Raw genomic sequence first — 24,690 nt, 5'->3', positions numbered from 1 at the left:
GTAGCTTAATATGTGTGAGTGTTCATATACGTATATGGCAATCTTATGGACATTTTTTATAAATAATTTACAGTGCATAGAAAAGTCTGTAATTGTAAGATTCCATAATACTGATAGTTAAATTTGATTTCCTCTCAATAAACGAGCTATTTCCATGGGTGCACGATTCCTATGACCAAAACAACTGCACTCAGTAATTTGGTTAATACGTGAGAAATATTGCATTCGTCAAATGACGTAACGCACAACCAAGAGGATGTCTTCAGGGTTTCACCTTTTTCTTTCTGCATCTGTAACACTTTATGCAACACTCATGGGAATTGTACCTTGCTGAAAACTTTGAGTAGTGCCTCCACTACCAGTTTGGTTTCTATTCTAGAAGTGTTGCTACTTCTGGGTACCTTATATCAAAGTCTACCACCGTTAGCATGTACTTGTTGCCCCTCTCCAGCACTGGCAGTATTGGGCCAATCGGGTCTACGGCTCTCTTGAAAGGGCTCTCCCATCAGTGTCATCTTTCCCAATGGTATCTGGTTTGCACAGCCCCTTGATGAAGTCCTCTGGCAAATGTCTTAAGACATGCAAAACCTGGTGACATCCACAACCAATCTTGCCAACTGAAACTGCTGGTTAACAGTCAACAATCTTCTTAGCTCCAAGATGACTGCCAACAATGACTCATAGACCGATTTCATCACTTGGGCACAATATATCTTTAACAATGGGATTTGCGGCAATTCTCTTGATAAAATATGTCATTAATAACCTTAAACTTTAAAGTTTCTTTATCCTTTGTCCTGTATAACTCTTCAGACTTGGCTCTTGCCCACTGCTTGACCAGACCTGGATCCTTCTGGGCTTCTTTCAGCTGTTCTGCTCCTTCATTTGTGATACTATAAGCTATTGGCATGGCTTGATGCTGAGCTTCTCCCACTGGACTTATGCTCTGGCCACAACCACTGTTATCATATAAATAACCTCCAAAGCCATCCCTTTATCACTTCCCTCTGGTTAGTACCTACTGTCATCAGCCCCTACAGCTTTCTTCATCATCTTAGCCTCGGCTTTGATAATTTTCTTAGTCATTTATGCTTACAATGTTTGACGTAGTCTTCCAACTGGCTGGTGTCGACAACCTCACAAATCATGATAGTGGTCAATTCCCTCTGTTCTCCCACTAACATAACACTGGCTGCCTTTTGCTTGAACTTCTGCTGGCCCTTGTCATTTACACACAGTCCTTGGTTAAATATCCTGGTTGGTGACATGTAATGTTTTCAATTTTGTTAGTCTGCTTCTACTCAGACATCTTGCAGTCCTTGGGTCTCTGGATAACCCCACTAGACTTCTTCATTGTCTAGTGACATTCCACAGCCTTAGCTCGCAAGCCTCCAAGTATACCGTTCTGTTTGCTTCATCATCTTTATAATGTCTCTTGATACTCTTTATCGGTCGAACACATGCTGAGAAAATTGTTCCCTGATGACTATATCTGCTAAATTATCAGACTCTTTGTTGCATTCTGCCATTTCAATCCATCAATTGAAATATCTCTGTAGCCTATCTGCAAGGTGATACACAGTCTCACTTTGTTTTGGCCTAGTCTCATGTAACTTCTTCCTAAATCCCTCCTCAGTCATCTCAAACCTCTTTAAAAGTGCCTTGTTTTAAGCTATCATGATGCAGGGCCTACTTCAGAGGGCATACTAGAAAAGACTAATTTGAGAGTTCGGTTTATTCCTGGACCATTACACTTTTATGCAATAAATACATTAAATAATTCTTTGGAAGTATGCACTTTAATGTTGTGCTTTAACATTATCACTTTTACATTACTTCCCTTTCTAATTATCCCGGAAAAGTTACGGTGATACTACTATGCTTAATTGTTACAAAAGATTAACGTATTAATCCCTTACTCACAATTTTACTGAAATTTAACAGGTTCTGCATGAATTTTTACCCACACCCCTTACTTTTCCTGTTACTGAGATAGTGCTATGTTGGCTTTAACAACAAGCACTTCCTAGGTTAGCACAAGACTTGACTCTAATAGGCTCTAAAATTACGTCCAGATCTTTTATTTTCTTCATGTCTTAAAGAACACATGCTCGGTGTTGTTCTCTTCAACCCTTGTATATTCTCAGGAAGTTAGCCTTCAGCCCAACATTCTCAGCCTGGCCTTCATTATATTTCAAGCAACCGTTGCTGAAAGTTCCCTGATATATTGATTTTTTTCTTTCGTTTTCTCTTTCAAAGTCTTTTCAATCTCTTCATTCACCATCAACTTTACTTCCCTTTTCAGTGCCTTTTTGCTGTATTTTATCATACCTTCTATCTCTCTACAGTCTTTAGCACATATGGTTGTTATGCTCTTTGTCCAGCACTGTCTATAAGTTGATCTTCTATCATTCTTTTTATTTCACGTAGCGGGATAGTGTCGGCAGTGCACCTCACACAGCGCACTGCAGGCATCACTTAAGGTCCTTTGCAGCGACCCGTCGGCCCCTAGCTTGCAGCACCTTTCGTTCCTTGTACTGTAATCCCGTTCATATTCTCTTTCTTCAAACTTACTTTCCACCCTCTCCTAACGATTGCTCCATAGTGCAACAGCGAGGTTTTCTACCTGTTAGCCCTTGGCACTATCGCTTTTATCTGCTAGAGATTCTGTTTACATCTCTTCTTCCGTTGTTATGGAAACAGCTCCTCACTCTATGCTGTCACTAAAGCTCTGGGTTAATTCTATTTGAGATGACAGGAGGTGAGGTGAGGTAGGCTCTCCTCTAACGGTTTACTTTGATGCCTCTCTGTCTGCTATTTGTGTTTCGTGAATTGATCACATATATATGAAGCCCTCAGCCCTCACTCGATAATTAGAGCCTACTCTCCGCGATACAACTCAGTATGAGTTACGCAATGCCTTCTGACTCGGACAATCTCGAAACTTCTTAAATAAAAACAGATTATGTCAAGTCCCAGAAAATCATTATCATCATGCTTTTAAACAACATCAAAAAACTTTAAAATCTTACTAACATTAAATTCAGTACAAAAAAAAATAAGTATCTTGAATTTAACATTTGATCATAGTTTCAGAATAATATGGAGACTTATCTACTCTCAAACTTCACTAAAGAAAACTGTACTGAAGTATAAATTATGCATTGACAAAGAACTTCTCTGGTTTATTTTCTTGGCAGTAGTTTCCCGGCGGGGGTCAGGGGATTCCAAAACAGAAGTTAATTGACAGAAGTGTTGAGTTATTTTGGATGGCCCTTTTCTTGGTTATTCCTGCAATTCAATAGTTGCTCTGGTTCTTTTGGTAGGTGCGCAAACTAGAACAATAAGCTTTGCAGTCATTAAGAACCGTGGCATTCACGATAATCACAATAAACGATAAATGATAAGAAAAGTTACTTTTCTTCTCATTTTGTTTTCTGTTAAATCAGAACAAAAACTGTGCATAAAAAAATCGATATATATGAGCTTGGGAAAAAAATTAGCATAACTCGTGTTAATAACTCTTCTTGATATCTGGAAGTTATAGGAACAACCTCTAAATTGTAGGCTTATGCTGTATATATATATATATATATATATATATATATATATATATATATATATATATATATATATATATATATATATATATATATATATATATATATATATATTTATAAATATTACTGCTGTTCGCCCTCGATGTATTTATTTGTAGTAATATTAGATGAACCGAGGCGGAAGGACGGGTGTTGTAGTGGCAGGGTCACGTAGACAGTTCAAACTTTAACGTCCGTTTGTAGCAAAGAACTTGGTAGCATTAGGCATGTAACCCATAGGAAAAATTTCCATATCCAACCTTATGATACGTGGTCTTAAGCTTTTTACCTGTTCTGCTTCGACGGATGTGTTGACAAAAGTTTCAGACCCCGAGGGCTCAATGGCTGCCCCTGTGTTGACCCAGCGCTGGTCAGACAAGAGAGAGAATTTAACTATCGAGGAGTGCGGACGTCTTTCCTGGCACGGGAATTGCTTGGTCTCTCAGTCTTTCTTTCGTTCTTATGTTACTAAGTGAAGTGGCGAATTAATCCCAGCGCGCCCGATCGACAGTTGATGCGCAACAACCTTCGTATAACGGTAAGTCTGGAATTTTAGTTCATCCTTCGTCGAGTTACTATTATCTCCTACTTTATTTCAATTTTCCTTGTTTCATTCTCCTCCAGCCACCACTTCCCACGGTAGATGCTTTTATTTAAGTCCAGATTAAGCTAATTTATTATATTGTTTAGCTTCATCCCATTTATTCCAGTAAGAGTAACTAGGGCTTAGGTAAGCAAGTCATTTTAATTCTTATGCATTCTTGTGTCTCGAATCCATTGTTTGAAGAGCCGCTGTGTTTCACCACCATCTTAACAAGTAGAGATTGCCTGGCACCGGTTGGCGACGTTTATCGTAAAGTCTTTATTCATTGAATATTCTTTGTAGAGGTTAATTCTGCCACAACCTTTAATATAAACAGCTGCCTTTGAGGTTAATTCCTAGCTTCAAGTGACAGGTTACGTGTCCTTGGCATGCAGGCCCTGTGATAAAAATTACATAACTCAAGTAATAAACTTATCAGCCAAGTCACTGTGAATAATAATATATATATATATATATATATATATATATATATATATATATATATACATATATATAGCTACATATGATTAGCAAGAATTCGTTAGCAAGTTGCCTCCCTTTTTGTTGTTGGTTCATTTGTTGTTTAGTTACTGCCAGCGCCCAATCTATAGACCATCTTTCATCGACTTAGCACGCACACAGAATACAAGTATTTAAAAGATTAAGGCCACTCCCTTTTAAAACAGAACTTCCTTCGAGGCAAAAGTAATCTGTCTTGGGAGTTTTTTTACAGGCAGCCTCCCCTCTGGCGCTCAGCAGGTGCATATGAGTCAAAACCCCTGTGTTGGATGCACCAGCCCCATAGGAGGGGATAAAAAGCAGAAACCCACGAGGTCTCTTTGGAGACACACACGCGGCTGGAAGATATGTGGAGGAAGACGTCCTCAACACCTGGCCCCATCGATGTCCTTGCAGCTAACCACGTGGCCCTTCCAAAGTATACGTTCTCCTTGTGCCCTTCGACCGCATTCCACGTGTTCGCCTAACCATTGGCCTGCCTCGATGCCCCCACGCCATTGCTTGGAGTTTCGAGGAGTCCCCATCGCCTTTCTTCCCCATCGGATGCCCTTGCATCTCACCATGTGGAAGAAATCGCCCCACAGAAATCGCAAGTCATCCACGGACCGCATTCTACTTATGTTGGAAAATCTGCTACGGCAATGCGCCTTGGAAGAGCCACCATTTCAGTCACGCTTTTTGTCTCGTAACATTTGCTTAAATAGAAAGCAAGAAAGAATCCCTTGTCTAATTGTCCGCAGCGCTCTGCATCGGCAGTATTAATTCTTTATTACTCCTTTGCACCCTCAGTGCAGCTTCAAATTCATTATTCTTTTGTCTATTTTCATTACTGGCGTATAATGTGCATATCTCTCATTTCAGAGGACCCTATTTCGTGGAAGCCTCGGCTGTGTCTGGAATCCTGCTCTTTCATTCAATCCCGTAGGAATCCCCTTCAGGATCAGAAATCTACTTGAGTTCCTCTTTCCCCGCATTGATATCATTTATGTAAATACACTCCTTTAAATTTGCCCACGTGTTTTACGAATATTGCCCTCAGTAACAAGAGCCCTATGCTCATATGAAATTCTCCTTTGTTTTTCTTTTACGTTTTCCTATACCCAAGAAGTCAGAATCACAGGGCTAAATTACCTTAAATCGTTGCTACCTGTCTCACAGGGAATATCTCAAACTAAAACCACGGAAAAACGTAAAAAATGGCGACCTGGCCATAGATCTGCTTTGCAGTTGCAGTTCCCTAGTGTTGCTTTATTGCATTTGCAACGTGCCAGATCAGCTATTAGCAAGCTAAGCTGGGTACGAGACAATTGAACCTTTTGTGTAAAAACCAGCACACAGATCCAGAAATTCCACCGTAAGTAATGTGTTTATCTTAGCAAAACCTTTTACATTCGTGACTGTTCCTAGAATTAGAAATAGGACGCATGTATTCACTGAGAGAAAGAACCGCCGTATTAGATCTGTTAATGCATGCCTTCAGGATAGGTAGTTAGGAAAATAACCAGTGCTAACCATCCTTGCTTCGAGGAAAGTAGTGTTAAAATCTTGCCATATCGAAATTCTCTGTGTTAAAATCTTTGCCATATTCTTGCTTCGAGGAATAGTGTAAAGAAATTCCTCTGTGATAAATTTTACTGCATTTCGAATTAGCTTAACTGTTATTTAGGCGCGAATAAAATTCCCACGTGGGACACAATGAAGTCAGCTTTGCATTGCTGAAAATTCTCTCAGTGTAGTTAGAATTCGAGTTAGGTGTTAGGAAAGCAAAATTTAAACTCCGCTTATAGGGAAAATTACTAGGTCGTTGTATTGTTATCCTCTCAGACGACTGGGAAATTCCCAGAATCCCAGACGGTGTATAAATATACGGTTCATTCACACAGAATCTAAAAATAACTCCGGTGTTGGCCAGACGACCTTGCACTCCCCCACCCCCTGCCCAGGCCCGCATGTGTGTAGCATTTTTTTTCTCCCATTCATTTCCCAGCAAACCCAGCAACATTAGTTTTCTAAGTCCTAAGGGACGAGACCAGATTTGAAGTCCTCAGTGACTCCTTTAAATTTCTAAGTCCTACGTGGACGAGAATTTCTCCAAGTCCCAGTCCTCAGAGACTCCTAAAATTTACATCGCACGTCGAGAATTTCTCCATTCCAGTCCTCAGAGGCGAGAATTTCTCCAAATTCCAGTCCTCAGAGACTCCTAAAATTCTATGTAGCACGACGTGGCGAGAATTCTCTCCAAATTCCAGTCCTCAGAGACTCTAAAATACAAAATTTCTCCAAATTCCAGTCCTCAGAGACATACAGAATTTCTCATTCATGGCGGAACCATGGAAAAAATTAAGTCCTTTGAGACATTATATAGTGTAGTTCACACACATCTAAGCCCCTTACGGGACTGATCATTCTAGTTCGTTAGAACAACTTCCTTAACTTCACGCTACAGCCGGCCAAGTCCAAGCGTGACAAAATCCAACTACGCCTTCCGACACATATTAAAAATCCAAGAACAACCACGTTTTCCAAGACACATCCATAACAAAAGTCTCCTCAGACTTACTAATCACCTGTCTTATTCAGACAGATCCATTCTCCTGCAGTCTGAACAATTGAGTGTTTTAGATTCCTGCAATGAGTTTTTCAGACAACCTGAGTCTTTTCAGACATATCATATACCCATTATTTCAAGATGGCTAATACCAGAGCCCAACAAAACGAGGATTTCAAATTCTACATGTCCGCTGGGAAGGACATGGGACTATCGGGGCAAGATCTGAGAGCATGGGTTCAAGAACGAGTGGACGATGCCAAGGAAGAGAGAGCAAGAGAACGTGAAGAGAGAGAGAGAGCAAGTGCCCAAGAGCAGGAGAAGGAAAAAGATTGCCCAAAGAAGAAGAAGGATAAAGAGAGAGAGGAGAGAACGAATTGCCCAAGAACAACGAACAAAGAAGCAAGAGAGAGAGGAGAAAGAATTGCCCAAGAACAACGAGAGGAAAGAGAACGTGAAGAGAGAGAGAGAGAACGGCCTCAAGAACAAGAGAGAGAGAGAATCGCCTCAAGAGAGAGGAGAGAGAACGTGGAGGAGAGAGAGAGAATGAGAAGATCAAGAGCAGGAGAGAGAGAGAGAGCGCCCATGAGCTCCAGGTGCTAGAACGACAGCACGCCCACCCCGCCCCCTGCCGCGGAATGAGTGCCTCAGCCAAGCTCACTCGTTCATGCCAAATGGACAGAGTCCGAACCTGAAGTATGGCTTGAAAGGGGCGAACGAGTCCTGGAGTGCTGCGATCTCTCCCCGCGGAACTCTCCCTTGTTCTCACTAAATTCCTGGGCGGAAAGGCCTCGTTGCCTACCACGCCCTTCCAGCAGACGATCGGGGAAACTGGGAAGCCATACGCCAAGCAGTTACGAAGGGGCGTACGAGATTACCCCGAGCGGTGGAGGAGACGTTGAGAGCAGCCCAGAGAAGCAGGCCAGACTTGGTCCGATTGGGCGCACTATCTGAGCGGGCATTGACAAATGGCTCGATTCCGGAGGGAGCCACTAACACCGCCGAGGTACTTGAGCGGTTTAAATTCGAGCATTTCCGCGCCACGCCTCCCTGCCCTCGCCACCATATAGTGAAAAAGCCCCAGCAACACTCACCGAGTGATTGCCGAATAGCAGATATGTGGGAAACTCACCACCTCAAGAAGGATCCATGGGGCGGAAAATAAATCCCCCGTCCCTCCTCGGAGGTTCAAATTCCCACAAAAATGGAACGATTCCGGGCAAGCCCAATAACTTGCCATTATTGCAAGAAAACGGGGCATTCCTCCCAACAAATGCCGGAACAAGAAACCGGCACCTCTCTCTCCCGGAAAACCGACAATAACGAAAAACTCGCCTGCGCGCTCCACAGGGCAGCGCTGAAAGATTTAGCCAGACATTTTGCACGGCGCAAGGTTTATGGCTTTCATTCGAAATCCGCATGGGCGAAATGCCCACGCAATAATAAATCAACTACTCCCACCGTCGCCTTGGCCGTCACAGATCCCAGTCATTAGGCTGAAATCCTCCACTGAGAGGCCTGTATACATGGCCCTCTATGAACTTCCACGAGGTAGCGACCCAGCGCAGGCTGAGTCACTGCACTCGTTGACTCGGGGCGAAATCTCCTCATCCAAAGGGACAGAGTTCTCATGTCTGGAGCTATCTCGTCAATAGACGAAAATCTTGTCACGATCGAGGGAATAAATCAATTTAAAATGATACTCCCTACGGTCCAATATGAGAGTCACAAGACTCACCAATCCAAAATTTGCACATACCTTTCAGTAGACCATCTCCCGGAGGCTATGACGTCATCCTGGGACAGGACTTTCAGTCCCCACCGAAATCACGACAATCTAGGGGTCCACATTTCCCGAATCATCCCTTCGGGCACGAGAATCCTCCCCGCTTCTCCCTCAGCCAAGACTGGCGCCCCCTGGGTACCAGGAGGACGTGCAGTCCCCACCAGTGCCACCTGAGTACGATGTCCAGTGGTTCCCCGATCGGTTCCCGATCCACTTCCAGTGCCCGGCCCTGCCTCAGTGCCAGTGCCAGGGCTCCCAATCAGATCTCCCTTCAGAGATGCTAAATTCTGCCGGTGCCACTTGCATGCCCCGAGCAGGGCCAAGCTTCGTCCGTCCTGACCGACGAGCCCAAGAAACCTCTGATAGCGCCTGACGCTGCCCTAGTGCCAGCGCCAGAGCGCTACGCCGATCTCCATTCACGGGATCCAACTCAGGACCCCTCTCTTCCCCCGGCCTGGCACCGCTACCAGCGCCGGTCAGAGAGACGGTTCCTCCCGACCACCGCTGAAGCTCACCTGCAGGTGCGCTCGCAACCCGCGCCTGAGCTGGTCAACGATACTCGCGAGCCGCCTCACGCCACCCCGACCGCCTCCTCTGCCTCAGCCTGCCGCCGACGTAATTGCAAGTCAGGATTCTGCCATATCTCCTTGGCCGATGAACTACAAGAGCTGCGACGGATTATGGTAGAACCAGCACGAACGCCTCCTGCGTCAGCTGTCGCAGCAGCAGGCCCAGGTGGTACCCGCCGCCTCGGTCGCGGGCCTCCGCTTCCCGGCCGAGGACGACTGTCCCATTAAGAAAGGCTCGAGGCGAAATTACCACGGGCGTGGGAAATTCCAGGTAATTTACAAAGAGCTCTAGAGCTCCCCTGGCACCTGTGCCACCATTTCATTTTTCGAAGGTCTTGGCACTTCTAATCCAGAAGGGGATGTCAGGCCCTCCTCTATCTTCCTCCGTTCCTCAGGAACTGCTATCTTTATCACCCTCTATTAATCTTCCCTTAAATTATCACCACAAGAGGCAATTAAATACGGGATACCATTCCCCACACAATGTATAATCATTAAGAATAACAGAGTGAGAAGTGGCACGCCTTTTTGCGCCCATACCTGGCACCGGGCGTGGCGTCAGCCCTCCTGAAGGAGTCGCGCCCTTCAAATGCACTCTTTCGCCCTGGGACTGAAGTGATAGTCCGGGCCGTAATTTATAGGCATAGGACGATAAATTCCCGCCTAACACAATAAAAACCTCACTCTTTTTCCCTTAGCTCTTCTGCCAATATCATTTACTTTCTTTTAGTCATTTATTTATCTTTATTTTAATGAATTGCGAGTCATAAACTCTTTGCCCTTGTGATTTAAATGCCCTTTTGTAAGCTCTGAGGGACGTGTCCCGCCTTCATATGCGGTCAAGTTTTCATTCATAACATCTGTTAATTTTCCTTTGTTATTATTATCCCTTTTCCCCTTCCATTCCTTCCAAGATCGCTGTTTGTCCTACCCCACATCTTTTGTCTGCCGCCTGGTCATAACATTGAGTAGGCAGTGGACGATAAAATTAGCATAGTATAAGGTTAGCTTAATTAAAACTCGAGAATACTCGCCCGCATACGGCTGTCAAAATCTGTGTGGGCCGGCTAACGCAAAGTACATTAAAACGAAGATAAATTATCAATGCGAATATGTATAGTCATTACAGTATCGCGTAAAAGGGGATGTCATTTACAAAAATAAACGCTGTTTTTCATTTACACAGCTTCTTCAAGGCAGATTGTACTAACTGCATGCATTTTATCTAAAATTAAGTAACGTGTATTTTAATTTTGAACAATAACCTTTTTTTCATTTGTTGGCCATAGCCTCATATACGGGTCCTATAATCTTAATTAATTACAATTGTTCGAGTCACTTTATAAAGTTACCAGTGGGTAACCAAATCTAAAGTAATTATTCTTTTGCAAGTGTTTAAATCACTTTGCGTTCTGTTAAAGAAAATTGTCCCAATGTGTTATTAAAAGTAGTGTCAAGCTTCATAAAAACCCTTAGTAGTAAAGTTCATTGCAAGGCAGAATGTAGAGTAACGAAAGCATTTGCCGCTCATTCTTGAATATCGATGTACACACCAAGGGAGGTATGTACATCATCTTGTATGGGGAGGTATTATGATTAGCAAGAATTGCTAGCAAATTGCCTCCCCCCCTTTTGTTGTTGTTGGTTGTTCTGTTGTGTTTTATTTACTGCCAGTTGGCCGATCGATAGACCATCTGTCTATCGACTTTCAGAAAACAAGGGTTTTAAAAGATTAAAGGCGCCTCTTTTTGATAAAGATCTTTCCTTCGAGGCAAAAGTGATCTGTCTTGGGAGTTTTTACAGGCCAAAACCTCTTGCGGGCAGCAGGTGCAATGAGTCAAAACATCTGTGTTGGACGCACCCCTGCCCCATAGAGGGGATAAAGCAGAAACCCACGAGGTCTCGACACACACGCGGGCTGGAAGATATGGAATGAAGAAGGCCCTCAACACCTGGCCCCATCGATGCCCTTTGCATCCTAACCACGTGGCCCTTTCCAGTATACTTTTCCTTGTGCCCTTGACCGTATTCCACGTGTTCGCTTCCACCGCTGGCCTGCCTCGAGCCCACAAGCCATTGCTTGAGTTTCGAGGAGTCCCCATCGCCTTGCCGCCTTTACGGAAGCCCTTGCATCTCACCACGTGGAAGAAACTCGCCCTCGGAAATCGCAAGTCATCCACGGACCGCCTTACGCGCCCTCGGAAAATCTGCTTAAGGTAAAGTGCCCTGAAGAGCCCCATTTCAGTCACGCTTTTGTCTTGTAATATTTGCTTAAAGAGAAAGCCAGAAATCACCCTTGTCTAATCGTCCGTGCGCCTCTTGCATCGGCAGTATTAATTCTTTATTACCTTTGGCACCCTCAGTGCAGCTTCGAATTCATTATTCTTTTGTCTATTTTCATTACTGGCGTATAATGTGCATATCTCTCATTTCAGAGGGATCCTATTTCGTGAAGCTTGACTGTGTCTGAATCCCCAGTTTCATTCAATCCCGTAGGAAATCCTTCAGGATAGTAATCTACTTGAGTTCCTTTCTTTCCCGCACTGATATCATTTATGTAAATACACTCCTTCAAATTTGCCCACGTGTTTTACGTAATATTTCCTCAGTAACAAGAGCCCTATGCTCATATGAAATTCTCCTTGTTTTCTTTTTTACGTTTTCCTGTACCCACGAAGTCAGAATCACAAGGCTAAATTACCTTAAATTGTTGCTACCTGTCTCACAGAATATTTCAAACTAAACCACGGAAAACGTAAAATATATGCGACCTACATTCCTTTCTTCAGATATTCTGTTTTACCCTGCCCTCCTGTCGATCTCCTCGAAATGAAGAAAAAAAAAAAAATCTTTCGGTGAGTGGGAACCTGTTGCATAAAATCATCTCGCCTCCCTTAACCCATACAAAAATTCAGTTCATTTCCAGCAGGCCTTTAAAATCTGCTTGTTAATTTTCGTGAAAATGGAGAAATATCTTTGTATGATATCAGACCACTTTGTCCTTGACTTTAAAGACAAACTGCAAATAACCCCATATATTAATTTTTGTTCCATGAAACAACAGTGAGGGTCCTCTAATTATATTAGGAGATAGAACACTGAATAATATCTGGTTTTAGATATTTATATATAATGCATTTATTTTTTTATTTTTTATTTTTTATTTTAACTTAACACTTGTACCCATATATACGATATATGTATTCCACCATGTGCCGTTCTGTGAAAATCAATATAATTCGAATAACATTATCTTTCTAATATCATACTGAAATCCGTATGCTCTTCGCAGTGCGTCACAAGAGATATCAAACGCCTCTTGAGAATTAATACACGCAATTGCAGTCTTCAAAGACTCATCGGCACTGAGCTTATCTTTTTTTAAATGACAAACTGAACCACGACACAATTCAAGATAACAATACACCGTCCTCTGGCACTCTGCAAAAAAAGAAAAAAAAAACGGAATTTACGACTGTTTTCGTAATCAACTTACTTTTATCATTTTTTTTCTCTTCAAAAATACATATAAAAGTAGATGATGCTTCCAACTCTTTGCAATAATGAACCTTTGAAGGTATAAGTGCTCAACGTCTCCTCAAGAAGTGACACAGGTTTATGACTACTTTCCGGGTAATGAAATTCATGTACATTTTGTGCATGCATACATGTGTCACGTAAACAGTTTGATATACAATCACACTACACATGCACACACACACATATATATAATATATATATATATATATATATATATATATATATATATATATATAATATATATTATATATATATATATATATATATATATATATATATATATATATATATATATATATATATATATATATATATATATATATATACACACATATATGTATACACGCACACACACACACATATATATAAATATATATATATATATATATATATATATATATATATATATATATATATAATATATATATATACACACACACACACGCACACACTGTTATGTATGTATATATGAAGCGGTTCAAAGCATGGTTCACTAGCATTCAAGTCTGCATGGGTGGGTAGCCCTGAAATTTAGTGTTTTTATAGCGTAGTTCTGGATAGTAAGTATGTGAACGTTCTTTGTTTCTGTTTAACTTCCTATGATTTTAAGAATATCATATACATAAGTACATATTTAAACTAGTTTAATAACTGATCTCCTTTCCCATCTCGGCAGAAGAGCAGAAGTCAAAGGGCAAAATAACAATGGGCCGTCAGTTGCTGCATCTTCTTCTGTCGATTGCTGGTAAGTACATGGCAATCCCTTATATATTTTTACACTTTAGAAACTTTGTATATACATAAATTATATTAAAAAATGACAAATATTATGCAGAAAGGTACATGACGCCCGCACAGTATAATCGCTGAGTGTCCAGTTCACTTTAAATGATTGAATCAAAACAAATAGGGTTTGGCTATATAGCCTGTTAGGTATATATTTGCAGAATGTATATATATATATATATATATATATATATATATATATATATATATATATATATATATATATATATATATATATATATATATATATATATATATATATATTATATATACAAATAAAGGAGTTATCTTGAGGACAATTTGGTAAATGCTTTACATAAACGACGTGTAACAAAAACACCTTATATCCAGTGTATAAATGGAAAAGTAAAGACTCATATATCTTTTAGCAATCTGTGAAGATTGCTTTTTTTATGCACAACCATGGTAAATAATATCATCGTTTACCAAACAATTTGGGAAAACGCCCCTTTATCAGTCATAAATATTATCTCAAAGGAAACGAATATTCAGAAAAACCAGCCATTTTTATCATTCTGTTGAACTGGAATTCAAGTCTTGACTTAGTCCGGTAACGTCAGAGGAGGAACCAAGATTAACGACAGACAAAAAGGCTGTAATTGCTAGTCTAATGAAATACGAGTAAATAAATGCAGAAGCAATAATAATTAAAATGATAATAATCCCCATTTGTTTCTACGTAAATGTACTATGGCTGTTTAGAATCAGCGATTTACATCACTCTCTAGATATTATTCGTCTGCGGAAAAAAACTTTGTTGAGAATACGTGTATTGGAGACAAGAGTCTCAAAGAAATATCATCTTAATTAGCAGATAAATAACTGTTTAGCGTCTCATAATCAGTTATCACTGAAGCAGCACCACGATATAAATCATTCTCAGGCGCTATTTGTTGCAGTGGAAACTAAAACAATTCCAAATTATTCATCCTAAGCTTAAATCATTTGTTCTATTCTGGTAGTCAAGCCCAATTTTTCATCGCCCTGCCATAATTATTCGACCTTTCTCGAGAGTTTCTTTATCGCATTATTCATTTTCGAAAAACTATGCACCCTTTGAATATCTTTTAAAAGCAATATAATCTTAAGTTAGTCCGGGAACCATTACTATTTTCTGTATTTTTCCACCCTTTGCCATTCATTTAGAGTATCACTACTTCTTTTTGGCGAGTGCTATTTTTATGTTGTTTTAGCAACCAACTAATCGATTTGGCGCCACATAAGCTATAGTGTCAACTCAAGCACGCGTATCATATTTTCCGTATAGTAAACTACCATATCCTCCACAGTTTATCGTCTGCCACATATAACACAGTGGTATAACACTTTCGTAAATCTGCAATACTTCTGCATCCTTTCTAAATTCTTTCGCAACGTGGTTTCTGTTTATGTCTGAGTAATCTTACCCTGAGCAACTTACTCTTCACTGATAGGATCAAAATTAATGGTCGAGCACTGACACTAGCCTTGCACGCTCGTTTCAAGAGTAGGGTGTATGAATTACATATGTGGGAGGGGACAAGACTTAGAAGGAAGTATGCTCCGGTTTTAAGATCACATTGCATGTTGTATTTTAAGGCAGGCTGGGTCACTGGGATTTAAGACGCCTTAAGAGAATGCTGTTTAACACTTTTCAGAAAGAACAGGGTTACAGGTACCATACATCTGCCCAAAGAATAATAATGTTTTGTCTTAAACTCCTCCGTACAAAACTTCATAAAAGAACATGATTATTATAGACCCATATCTCAAAAGAAACAGTATAAAGGTACTTGACAAGGGTGCTGGCGATGTATTAAACTCTACAAATCACAATTGCTGAGAGCTCGTAATCTTGTATCAACAGTGATGGCAACAGATTCTCTATCCTCGCCATATGAAAAAATGAAGAAGGAAATTCTGGAGATGTATGCAAAGGAAGACCTCGTTCAGAACGAGATGCACTGTCCCGATATGTTTACGCTAGTAAGCGATAAGTGTATCTATTTCGCCTCCTTTATGCAAGAAAGCCGCGCCGCCGGTAAGCAGGTGTGTCATTCCCTTGGGGGCGAATTAGCAGCTATCAAAACGGCAACTCAACTTCAAAATATAATAGAAGAAATTGAACAAAGAGGTATGTCTGTATGTTTGGTTGTGTACCATACTCTGCGCTGTTTACTTTCCGTATTGCCCACTCCTACACTTTCCCATGCACTAGGAGGATTGCCCACCTCTGACACACATTTCCCCAATATGTGAACGGGTTTGGCTTTTTGATAAAATGATTGTTCACTTCCAGTGTAAACACACTGGGAGAGCTGAGCCAAAAATCTGGAATTGGCGGAGACAAAGCTAGTCAAAGTCACACGTATTCTAAATTACCTGAGACAAAGAGATTGCAACTGATAACTAATTATTTTGTCATAGTATACTATTTGTTACATATAAATAAAAAATGAACACGTTCAAATATTCTTATATACTACAGTATAAATAATCATCAGTTATTAAAGTCTGCTCCTAGTCATGTATTATTCTTGATTTTCTCTCGTCTCAAATTTTTAAATTAACTTTTTTTATTCAGAAAACGTGAAAATCAAATTTGTTATAAATTGGTAATCTTTCACCATTATGTCTAAGCAACAATTACTGATGAAGTGTTTATGATCGTCATTCTTCTTCGATGCGTGAGGATATTTTCTTTACAGCTTCTTTAGTGCCTTGAGAATAAAAATGAAGAATAACAAACTTTTTATGTGGACGAAACCCTCTCAAATAAAAATAACAATACAAATAATTTTCCCAGTTTGAGCCAGCAATGATTTATTTTCGAGATTAAATTTTGTAGGACTCGCCCAAGCGGACTTCTGGATTGACGGAACTTTCAATGGAACATCTTGGAACTTCACAAATGGAGAGCCTGTCCCATTGGGAACGCCCTTCTGGTACGCCACTGAATCCGAATTCACGCCAAATAATGACACCGCAACCAGCTGTGCGAGCATCACCACAGATTCCGGTTTCTTGATGAAAGACGTGCCCTGCGAGGAGAAATACTCGCCCATTTGCGAGCATGACCCCATTGCTCTTAACCAGCCCAAAGAAGATCAAGGTGGGACCATTTCCTCAGTCTTCTTATAATAATCAAACAGTTGTTGATCAACTGGGAGGGCAAAAAGTATATGAAAAAGATTAGTGTAAACTTCAATAAGGGGAAAAATGTCTACATTCCTATTTTGTTGTCATGTAGATATGTGTATACTGTAATATAAATATGGACAGATATATATATATATATATATATATATATATATATATATATATATATATATATATATATATATATATATATTGGTAAGATGGAGAGGCACATCAATACCTGGCTAGTTTATTAAAGGATTTAAGCTCAGTAATATTCATGGTTAGATGCAATGATTGTTGACATCTTGCTTGTCAGTGACGTTACTATAAAATTATAAAGATAAAAATAAATAAAATAAAATGTACATATTATTTTCTAAAAATATCTTAAAACAGTTCCACTAGTAATGCCAAAAAAAGCACTAAACAGAAGAAGGTAAAACTACTGAAAACAACAGCAGAACACAAATAAACAGTGTTGAGATGTTCAAGATGCAATCTAGGGAATGAGTGCTTTAATGAAAATTGACCTAAAGTCGTAAGCTCGTCCTCGTGTTGGGCTGAGGCTACGACTTTAGAGTCAATTTTCATTAAAGCACTCACCCTCGTTAAATGCCCAGACGTCCTCAACAATTTCAACACCTGCTTGTTTATTTTGAGTGAAGAGTCAATGCACTGTTCCTCCTTTGTTTCCTCAACACCTTGTAGTTTTACTCTTTGCTTCTGTTTAGTCACTTTAGCCATGTACTGGGTAGGTTTGTTTTAAGATATTTAAGAAATGTATGTACATTTTTATTTTATTTTATTTTTTTTATCTTTATAATTTTATATAGTGACGTCCTTTTATTAAACAAAATTGTGTCATTGCAGCCTGAAAATGCAATGGATTATTGAGAACGCCGTTTGGCCACAATAAAACTGTAGATTGTTAGTGTGCTCTCTCCATCTGCCCTTGCCCCGTATATTGGGCTTCCATCTTATATATATATATATATTATATATATATATATATATATATATATATATATATATATATATATATATATATATATATATATATATATATATATATATATAGATATATATGAATGTTTGTATGTTCAAAACTTATAGAAATCCGAACTGCTTGACAGACCCAGACAAAATTTGGCACGCAGCCCCTATGTGACCCCAGGAAGCTTATAACTCAAAATCTAACCCCTACCCCCAGTGACAGACATAAAAAACAGACAAATTGAACGAAATTTTTCGTTTTTATCAATTCTGTCAGGTTTTCCTTCAGGTGCTTTATGGGTTAATGGCCATATTTCGCCTGAATGCTCCCGGTTTTCTTTCAGGCATTGTCAGGCGCATGATTAACCTGCTACAATAAATCCCAAACAACATCAATTTTTTATCAAAATTTTCGTGAATTTTAATAACAATTTATTACAATTATTAATATAATTGTTAATTACCTCAATAAAATTTCTATAAGTTGAGATACACTTTCGATAATTTCTATAAGTAGAGATCCATTTTCTGTAGTAACCGGATCCAAGATGGCAGCAAAGCCTTCGCCATCCGCACATGCATAATATCTACTGACTAAGGCCAACGTGCAAGGTGTACAGTATTTCCTTTTTTTATTCATTCAAATGCGAATTTCCTCATCAATTCGTTTGTACCTTCTTCGTTTTTACCTTCTGAACTCGTTATAACGACTGCTTCGTAATGTTATGGTGACGTGTTTCATTATAAAGTTGGTTTAAATGAGGTTTGTAATGAATTATCAAGCAGTTTGGCAACAACACTTCACTACATACTTGGTATTCACGACCGCCTTTGGTGGGGATGGGGTAAGTAGGGGATTGGGAGGGTCAGGGAGACCAGTGCCATATGGATTTATTCATGGTGAATTTGCAAGGAAGGAGGAGAGGAAAAGTGATGATGATGATGATGATAATAATAATAGTAATAATAATAATGAAAATAATAATAATTGTTTTTAAAGAAAGTAATAAAGTGAAGAAATGTAGCACTAATGATGGTAGTCCATGAAAACGAAAGCTATAAATGATCTAATTCCTTCAAAGTTTTCCCAGGCAATGCCGGGTTGGTCAGCTAGTAATATATAAAATATATACAAAAATATATAATGTATATATTATATGTATATACAGAAAATGGTGCAATAAATCTGGGCCACTTTTTAGTAGTGACAATGTTTGTTCTTGAGTGGGTAAGAAAGTTCAACATTCCAAAGATAATAGTGAGGAAGAGTGATGAAACCCGACTTACTCTCGCGCTTACGACTTCCATGTCAATTCTGTGATAGAAGATGCGTTTGAAGAAGTAACAGAATAATGAATGAGGGTTACTGAATGTGGATGAAAGAGAAGAGATTTAATCTGGCGATGAATCGTCTGAGAAGCGCATGAGAAATTAAAAGGCATTAATTTGTTACCATCGGTGAAAGCATGGAGGCGAGTTGTCTGAAGATAAACAAAGTAGGAAAGGATAAGATGATAATAAGGGGCACCATTAGGAAGTCTCAGAAGAAGGAGGAGGAAGAGGAGGAGAGAGAGAGAGAGATACACATAGTAAAGGTAAATGTATGGATACTTCACATTTTATTCCATCGAAAAAAGCATGGTCTCTAGAATTATAAGATTATATGGCTGGCATATTTTTCATTTCAGGTTATATATATATATATATATATATATATATATAAATATATATATATATATATATATATATATATATATATATTATATATATATAATAATAAAGATATAATCCACTTGAAGGAAACGGAAACACCGGTTCTTCGTGGATTTTATCTTTATTTATATATTCATTTATATTTATCTTTTATTTATATATCTACTACGTTCCATATTTTTCGTGATTCAGTTTTACATATATATATATATATATATATATATATGTATATATATATATATATATATATATATATATATATATGTATATGTATGTATTCATACATGCTTGCGTGCGTGTGTATTTTGTATAATAATTTTTCTTTTATAAATTGTTTATCCGACAGAAAAGGAAAAGGACCTGAAGGCCGCGAAGATCAATTGCCCGCCCTTTTTCACTGCATTAAACGGCTACTGTATAGCATTCGTTACTTTTTTTAGCAGCAGCTGGGCAACAGCTAAGCAGACGTGTCACTCCTTCACTACCAACTCATCACTCCTCTTACCTACAGACATCGAGCTACTTAGAAGTATTTATCTATATCTACACAAGGAAGGTAGGTCCAGAAATGTCCTCCTTCAGAAGGTGCGATCGAAGAGTCATGAGTTCTATTATTTTCTAGCCAAAGGTCACCCCATCACCTCTAATTACTTGTAACTCCATTCCGCAAACAATGCGCTGTTTGTCTTGCCCTTAGAGGAGGTTTTTTTTTTTTAACCAATTGGCCACAAGCCCCCTCTCATCATTGCCCTGGATGTTGCTTCCCCTATGCCCCTTCCAGTTTTATTAAACAATAACCAGTCTTCTTTATAACGGTGTACAGTCCTCATCTTTTCAGACGGAACTGTGGCGGTGTACTTTTATGCTAAGTTTATGAGGTTGTCCTCCTACAGGAATTTCATTTCATTCTATTGTATTCATGACTCTTGATTCAGTGAAAAACAATGTTAGTGGGAAATAGTAAGTAAAATTCAAAAACGACATATCTCAGTTTTTATGCAATAATTATTAGTAACTAGGAAAATATTACAGTAATTACCTCGTGAATGTAAATCTTTTGACATATTGTCATTGTGAGAATGGAGAACGACCACTTTAAAATGTTAGTTTGTCATTTGTAAGGTGTAAATGTCAAATAAGCCATGCAATTGTCATTTGTCTACGGAAGTTGTTCAAAATAAGCAGAAAAATACTGTACTCATACTTAGTCTTCAGCGTTCCACTGACATCTCCGAATGCAAAAACTACCGCATTAGGATTACACACACACACATATATATACATACATACATACATACACACACACACACATATATATACATATATATATATATATATATATATATATATATATATATATATATATATATATATATATATATATATATATATATATATTCTGCACTCCAAAATGGTATTTTGCAAATCACAATGGCATTTCAATGATTACTTTGTTAGATCCTGTAAAGTAAATGACGAAAGACAGTCCTTTACTAACAGTCATGAATTTTCACGTCCACATTTTACTCTAGAAATTCCATTTTATTTTTGACTAATACTATTGGTTTAGTCAGTGTCGTCATACCAGTTCTCTCTAAATATCTCGTGAATGTAAATCTGTTGACATATTGTGCACAATCGTTATTGTTAGACCGAAGAATGAACATTTTAAAATGTTGGTTTGTCATTTGTGGGGTACAAGGATCAAACAAGCCTTATGACTGTCATTTATCTGGAAATTTTTCAAAGTAAGCAGCAAAATACTGTGCTTCAAGTCTTCAATTTTCTACTGACTTCTCTTTGAACACTAAGACTACCGCTGGAGGATTATACACATACACACGTGCTCATACAGTATATATATATATATGTATATATATATATATATATATATATATATATATATATATATATATATATATATATATATATATATATATATATATATATATATATATATATATATATATATATATATATATATATATATATATATATAACTATCTCTATATCATATATATATATATATATATATATATATATATATATATATATATATATATATATATATATATATATAATATACATACATACATATATATACAGTATATATATATATATAATATATATATATATATATATATATATATATATATATATACTGTATATATATATATATATATATATACTGTATATATATATTATATATAATATATATATACTGTATGAGTATGTGCGTATAATCCTCCAGCGGTAGTCTTAGTGTTCAAAAAGAAGTCAGTAGAAAATTGAAGACTTGAAGTACAGTATTTGCTGCTTGCTTTGAACAATTTCCATAGATAAATGACAGTCGTACGGCTTGTTTGATCCTTGTACCCCACAAATGACAAACCAACATTTTAAAGTGTTCATTCTTCAGTCTAACAATAACAATTGTGCACAATATTTCAAAAGATTTACATTCCCGAGATATTTCGAGAGATCTGGTAAGACGACACTGACTAAACCAATAGTATTAGTCAAAGATAAAATTTAATTTCTAATACGACAATATTTGTCAAGAGTAAAATGTGGACGTGGAAATTCATGACTGTTATTAAAGGACAGTTTTTGTTTGTCATTTACTTTACAAGATCTGACAAAGAATGCACTCAAATGTCATTATGATTTGCAAAATGCCATTTTGGAGTGGAAAATCTGGAAAGTAAAGTTCAAGGTACTATATAATACAGCCAAATTTTAGCACTCTCGCCACAACTACTTGCCTAAGTCTGTATGTCACAAACCAGACAATAAAATACATGCCATGGTAAATTCAGCTCGACGCCCTAAGAACCTCAACCTGAGAGTTTGTTCACATTCTTATTTTTTCAGCACTTTACGGATACACCTTTTGGATAGGGGCCACAGACGAAGGTCACGAGGGCGTATGGAAGAACACCGAGAACCAAATAATAGATATAAGTAAGTCTGAGATGTACGATTCCTCAGATTGTCCTTGTATTCGCTGTTTGCCTTTTTCTCCTGATCTGCGAATTTGCAAAAGTAAAAGCAGAGCTTCATCTTATCATATTGGTGTGTGCTTTTGAGAAGGGACGAGAGAGTATAAAACACTACCAGTCCTAACAACAAGTAATGAGAATTAACGGGCCTTTAGTAGACAGCATACGTCAACAACGTGGAACCTTCCGTCGGTTTCATACCTGAATCGCAGAGTAAATCTTAAGCATCCCAAAAAACCTATTTTGAAAATTATTAACAAATCTGAGCCCGGATAGCATTCGAAATGTCATACAGTGAACACTGTAAAATGCTGTTATATCAAGCAATTTCATGTCATTCCGCTTCTTAGATATCCCGCAAACAGTCGTATATAAACAAATTAGGTCAAATTGTGATCATAGATCTGGAAAGGTAACGAGAAGAGACTATTTTTTCATAATTGTTTTTTTTATCTCTCCAGAAGCACCGTTTTGGGGAAACAGTGAAACAGAATTCACTATGGAACCAGATGGCGACCAAACAGAAAACTGTCTAGCGCTGACGTCCCCAGGGCAACACTACTTCAGGGATCAAGACTGTTCTGAACTTTACAATCCATTATGCGTAGCACCACCACTGATGAACTAAATATACGAAGTTTTATTTTCAGAATTGTCCACTAATTAATAAACAAACTCCCGTAAATGTTTCGTTTTTTTACAGTTAATGGAGTCAGGGGAAACTTCCTCAATCTAATGAATAAAGAAATTTAACAGTCTTTTCTTCCTTATATACCTTACTTTCGGGATAGGGCCATTAAGGGTATAAAAAGATAATGAAGTACGCACTTATGTCGGTGAGACCGACAGAACAGAGTTAAATTTCATTTGTGTGAAATAACATTCGTTATTTTCATTTCTGAAGCAGTTGACGAATATTTCATTAAGATAATGAAAAAATAAAAATACGAATTCTGCAACAACACCGTACAATCGTTGGTGTTCTCTGATGCCTTAATTCGGTTGCGTTCTTTCTGAGATTTCGAAAAGTCTTAAAAGTAACATGATTTTGCTTCTGAATCCTTATGTTATTTCTTGTAAAAGAAGTGATCAGATCTGCTTTGAACACAGTCTACTTCGTATACATGTCCATGCAACTGTTGTCATGCTGTTTGTTACCGAGAAAATTTTTTAAATCTAAAATATGCCCAGGAAACCATAAAAGACGGCTCAGTATACTAAACTTGATATTGATGGTTTATGATTATGAAGATATGCCATTTTACTGATGACAGTGAGATGGAAAAATTCACAATCGAAATTGCGATATGGAAATAGCTTCTTGGGTCATGGCTTTCAAATCTTTGAGAGGAGGTTCAAGTATATCTGTTTCGTCTTTGTTTGCTTGGCCTCTGCCAAAAGGAGGCCCACAGAGCTCTCTCTCTCCCCCGTGCTGACAACAAACATGTAGGGAGCTTTATTTTATCCACCATGTCACTAGATAAATCCTTTACTGAAGAGTTTCACAAATGATCAAGCATCACTTTACAAAAGCCTCGTGATCCATTTGTGAAAAATGGGGATTACTGGTATCACAACGAACAAGGCACCAAGAAGATATTCGGCGAATGAAGTACATACGCATACATTAGCAGTGTTCAAAGACACCAAATGGAAGATATTTCCCATTCATAAATGTGACAACAGACGTTAAAGTGAAAATGCACCCATGCATAAATAAGTCTGCGTGTATCCATGGTAACGTCTTTAACGTCTTTTCGAGAAGTACAAACGATGAAATCTACAAGGAGGATGTTCCAATCACCCAATCTCCAGAAATATGGCATCAGGAATGTTATATATGGAATTCTTTTGGACGTTTTATACCAATGATTTGCAGTTAATAAAAAAGTCTGTACTTATACAGGTTTC

General features: G+C 38.2%; 2 protein-coding genes across 3 annotated transcripts in view; one reads left to right on the top strand and one right to left on the bottom strand.

Moving 5' to 3' along the window:
• The window catches only part of LOC136825530 (protein LZIC-like), a 233,824-nt gene that overhangs the window by 157,683 nt on the left and 51,451 nt on the right, over positions 1–24,690 (bottom strand). The gene's annotated exons all lie outside the window — the stretch shown is intronic.
• LOC136825487 (uncharacterized) lies at positions 13,800–23,537 on the top strand. The gene is made up of 6 exons (XM_067082028.1): positions 13,800–13,889; positions 15,798–16,064; positions 16,779–17,042; positions 20,124–20,333; positions 22,652–22,741; positions 23,241–23,537. Exons 1-6 carry the CDS (start codon positions 13,850–13,852, stop codon positions 23,405–23,407), a joined length of 1,038 nt encoding a protein of 345 aa, XP_066938129.1. The 5' UTR covers positions 13,800–13,849; the 3' UTR covers positions 23,408–23,537.

This window comes from Macrobrachium rosenbergii, chromosome 3 (genome assembly GCF_040412425.1).
Source record: "Macrobrachium rosenbergii isolate ZJJX-2024 chromosome 3, ASM4041242v1, whole genome shotgun sequence".
NCBI lineage: Eukaryota > Metazoa > Arthropoda > Malacostraca > Decapoda > Palaemonidae > Macrobrachium > Macrobrachium rosenbergii.
This window is presented reverse-complemented; position numbering and strand designations above follow the sequence as displayed.